This window comes from Capsicum annuum, unplaced genomic scaffold (assembly GCF_002878395.1).
Source record: "Capsicum annuum cultivar UCD-10X-F1 unplaced genomic scaffold, UCD10Xv1.1 ctg73729, whole genome shotgun sequence".
Lineage (NCBI taxonomy): Eukaryota > Viridiplantae > Streptophyta > Magnoliopsida > Solanales > Solanaceae > Capsicum > Capsicum annuum.
This window is the reverse complement of record NW_025883772.1, coordinates 1-4083: the sequence shown is the minus strand read 5'-3', so window position 1 is coordinate 4083 and position 4083 is coordinate 1. Positions and strand designations below refer to the sequence as shown.

The following is a 4083-nucleotide window of genomic DNA, read 5'->3' as shown; positions in this document are numbered from 1 at the left end:
ATGCATACTATTACTATTTTCTAATAGTAAAGGTAAATATATTATTGACATGTCCTAATTCTTATTGTTAATAATAGATACTGCTTATATATTATGTTTGTAAAATATATTCTACAATAATATTATAAATTGGATACATCATGTTTGTTATACTTGGATTTCCGAGGAGTTAGAAAATAGTATAAGGCCATTGGTAGTGGTATTTTTTATAATTGTCTTATGAATAAATTCGTTTAAGGTTACAACCATAAAAAATGGTTTAATTTTACAGTGGATTCTTGCCACATCACTCTAAGATTGTAAGATATTGAGTTAAAGTTTTGATGCACCATAATGATCAGGTGTTGGGTTCAAGTCCCATCGATATATGTCTAAGACATCTTTATATGGATAAGATATTGAGTTTGAATCTCAATATACCATACTGATGATATTATGATGACTTAGACAAAATAATGGGTATTTGATGAAAAGTCATGAAATTCGACCCATTGAATATGCTCCATCCATGAAGTGAATGTGGTAACAATATATGATAAGTCTGAAATATGACAACTTACTTCATTCTTGAGGTGTATGTGGTAGCAGTGCATAATATGTCTGAAAGAAGATAAGTGATTGAATGCACGAATATACACGTAGAGGAACAATATGGTAATGATCATCAAAAGTGATGATATTTTCACACGCTTATATGATTATAAGATATACTAGAGAAAAATTCTCTACATCATATGTATGCCTCGATTTGCTTTTGAAATAGCAAAATCTTGAAAGAGGTTATAAGCTATCATAATTTGATAGGCTTAAGGCACGATTATATTCCATTCCTGGGGAATGAGAAACTTATTAATGCAAACATACACTTGATTGTGATTGTATCACAACTCACCTCCGAAAGAGGTTGAATAATTTTGAAATCTACTTCTAAAGTAGTAAATCTAAAATTTATTCATGTAATAGTAAATCTGAAATTTACTAAAGAACAAGTACATGTCATGGTAAACTTGGAGTTTACTAGAATAAAAGTTCATAAATTGATATGAACGATTGTGACATCTCGAAGATGTGCATGTATTGAAGAACTAGAAGATTCTTCAAGAATTATTTATGTCGTTTGTTCTCGTGATAAGTTGGTTGGACCAACTAATATTGTGATTGGATCCCTTCAAATCTGAAAATTATAAATGGTGAATAAGGGCCCGTTCATCTATCATGTGATATGTTAAAATGATGCATCAATAAGATGATCACATATACATTTATTGTCAACCTACAGTTTGACATTCATAAAGTTGCTTGCTCAATAAAATTGAGTTAAGCATGACTTTCAGATTGTGTAATCAAGATAATTCATCTTGATGATGATGGTTTAGCATTGAATGCCTTCAATAAATATCTAAACCATTGTTAATGAGAACAAAACTTCATGTATTGGCCTGAAATATGATATATTGCAATAACACTTGTATGCACTAGACCAATAAATTATGATTATTTCTTCCCTCTCAATTGGTTCAAGGTCGGGAACCAATTATTCCATCTAATAATTTTAATGTGTGGTATACGATTAATGAATATACCATAATGCACAAAGATGAATTCCTCAAAGAAGTAGAGGATATATGTTAGTTTTTCTAACATAAGGGGGAAATTATAAGCGCTATGAAATATTTTAGGAATTATCACCAGATCCTCATCCAAAAGTTAATTCAAGTCAAATGACAAAAGCATCTCATGTTTAGCTGCAAGTGCTCCTATTTTGTGACCTTAAAGGATAAAGTCAGTGCATGCGTGAAGCATGATAGACCAATTGGTTCCAAATGAAATAATCCTTGAAAAGGAGAAAGAGCAAATAATCATGATAAGAAAGCAATGTGCTCTTGAAAAGCCTACGACATAACACTTCATGAAACCTTATGAGAGGTTTAGATACCTGAAAATAATGAAGTGATGAGATCTCAAAATGTTATGTCGCATTGTGAACCGATACAAAATAAGAAATCGTTGATGATATCTTTGATACACTATTGCCGCAATATTATAAAAGATTATGAGGATCTGAATTCTACATTAATTTAAGCATGATGACATAGAAACATTTATCAAGTGACCTGAAAGGATGCATTTTGGTAAGCGTAAAACTTATTTGATCTGTAGTCAAGACACTTGAAGATGTTACACTTGACATGTTGGATATTGTTACTTGACAAACATCCATATGAAAATTCCTAAAGGATTCAAAATGCCTGAAGCATATAAAGTTTCTGGGAAACTTTTTATTATCCTCATAAGATATACTTTGATGATTTGAGTATCATTGAAACTCTTGGAGAATTTTCAAAAGCAAATAAGATTATTTGATGAAATGAGAAATATACCAATTTGGATTGATTATGAAGTACCATATCTTAGTATAATTGGTGCACTCATGTATCTTGTAAAATACTACAAGACCCAATATAGCCTTTTGCTTAATTTGTTAGCAAGGTATATTTCTACTCTTACTAGGAGACATCGAAATGGGATAATATACATGAGTTTATTTTATTCTAAAGATTGCAGTCCCGATCTTACTGGTCATGCTGATATTGGGTACTCATCTAACCCGCATAAATCTCGATCTCAAACATACAATGTGTTCACATGTGGGGATACTGCCATATCTTGGAGATATACCAAGCAGTCTATCGTAGCCACTTTATCGAATCATACTGAGATAATAGCTATTCATGAAGCAAGCCGAGAATGTGTATGTTTGAGGTCCATAATACATCTCATTCGAGAAAAATATGGTGTGAAATATGACAATCTACCCATAATTTTATACAGAGATAATTCAGCATACATAGCACATCTTAAGGGAGGATTCATAAATGGAGATAGAACGAAGCACATTTTGCCAAAGGTTTTCTACATACATGAGTTACAAAAGAATGATGATATTAACGTGCAACAGATTCGTTCAACTGACAATGTGATTGATTTATTCACCAAATCTTCTCCAATTACAATTTTTAAGAAGATGGTGCACAAGATCGGAATGCAAAGGTTCAATAATGTTCTCATTAGGGGGAGTTAATACGCGCTGTACTCTTTTTCCCTTACGAGGTTTTGTCCCACTGGGTTTTACTTGTAAGGTTTTTAATGAAGCAGTCGATATGCGTATTGTTAGAAATGTACTCTTTTTCTTTCACTAGATTTTTTTCCTACTAGATTTTTTCTAGTAAGGTTTTAACAAAACACATTATCTATCTAGACATTCAAGGGGGTGTTATAAATGCATTTACGTGAATGTCTATCAAGATCTACTTTAATATCTATTACAATTTAAAGCACAGTAATCTCTCATCCCCCGGAGAGAAGAAATAACAATCACTGTCTATTCTCCGCTCTTATTATTCTTTATTATTTTACAACAGTAATGAATTAGTCAGTATATACAAAAGATATCCAACAATATTAGTACAGTTTGAAAATGGATGAATAATTTTTATATGGCGCAAAAATAAACACACAGCTCAACTATCATTCCATGACAATGATATTAACTTCTCTTCGCGGTCATTTTCTCAAACACTTTTACTGCACTACCAGTACCATTATCACCGGCCGTTTCTTCACCGTCCGCCGCCGCGTTCACCGCCTAATTCCGTTCATTCACTTCTCCAAATCCTCTGTTTTTCCGTCGCAAGAAAAATACCAGCATTGGAAACACATTCAGACCGCCGCCAAATCTTCTACGTTATCTTCTTCTGCTAGTGATTCATTCAGTTCGCCGTACCTATCTGTTCGCATTTGCTGTCAAAAGGATGTTGCCGTAAGCGAATTTTATATGCTAATTTGATGTGTATATGTTGCACATACAAGTGAATACAAAAGTATACCTATAGTATCTCGGTTTTTTGAGTTTCATATTTGAACTATTAGTTGTGTGCCTTCCTGGCTGAGCTATCACCAGTGACCAGACGGTTTATCAAAAACGCACCTAAAGTATCGTCTGTTTCGTGTGAGGTTTCTAGCCATACTATCACCAACTCAACAACAACAACAACAAACCCAGTGTATTCCCACTTAGTGGGG

At 32.9% G+C, this 4083-nt stretch overlaps 1 protein-coding gene across 1 annotated transcript; it reads left to right on the top strand.

The window, feature by feature from the left end:
* Positions 1 to 3463: 3463 nt before the first annotated feature.
* Positions 3464 to 3821, top strand: LOC124894408 (the record flags this gene model as incomplete). The annotated part of the gene is given in 1 exon segment (XM_047405099.1): positions 3464 to 3821. A coding segment is annotated over 1 exon segment (286 nt), but the record flags the coding sequence as incomplete, so codon positions are not given.
* Positions 3822 to 4083: the final 262 nt, after the last annotated feature.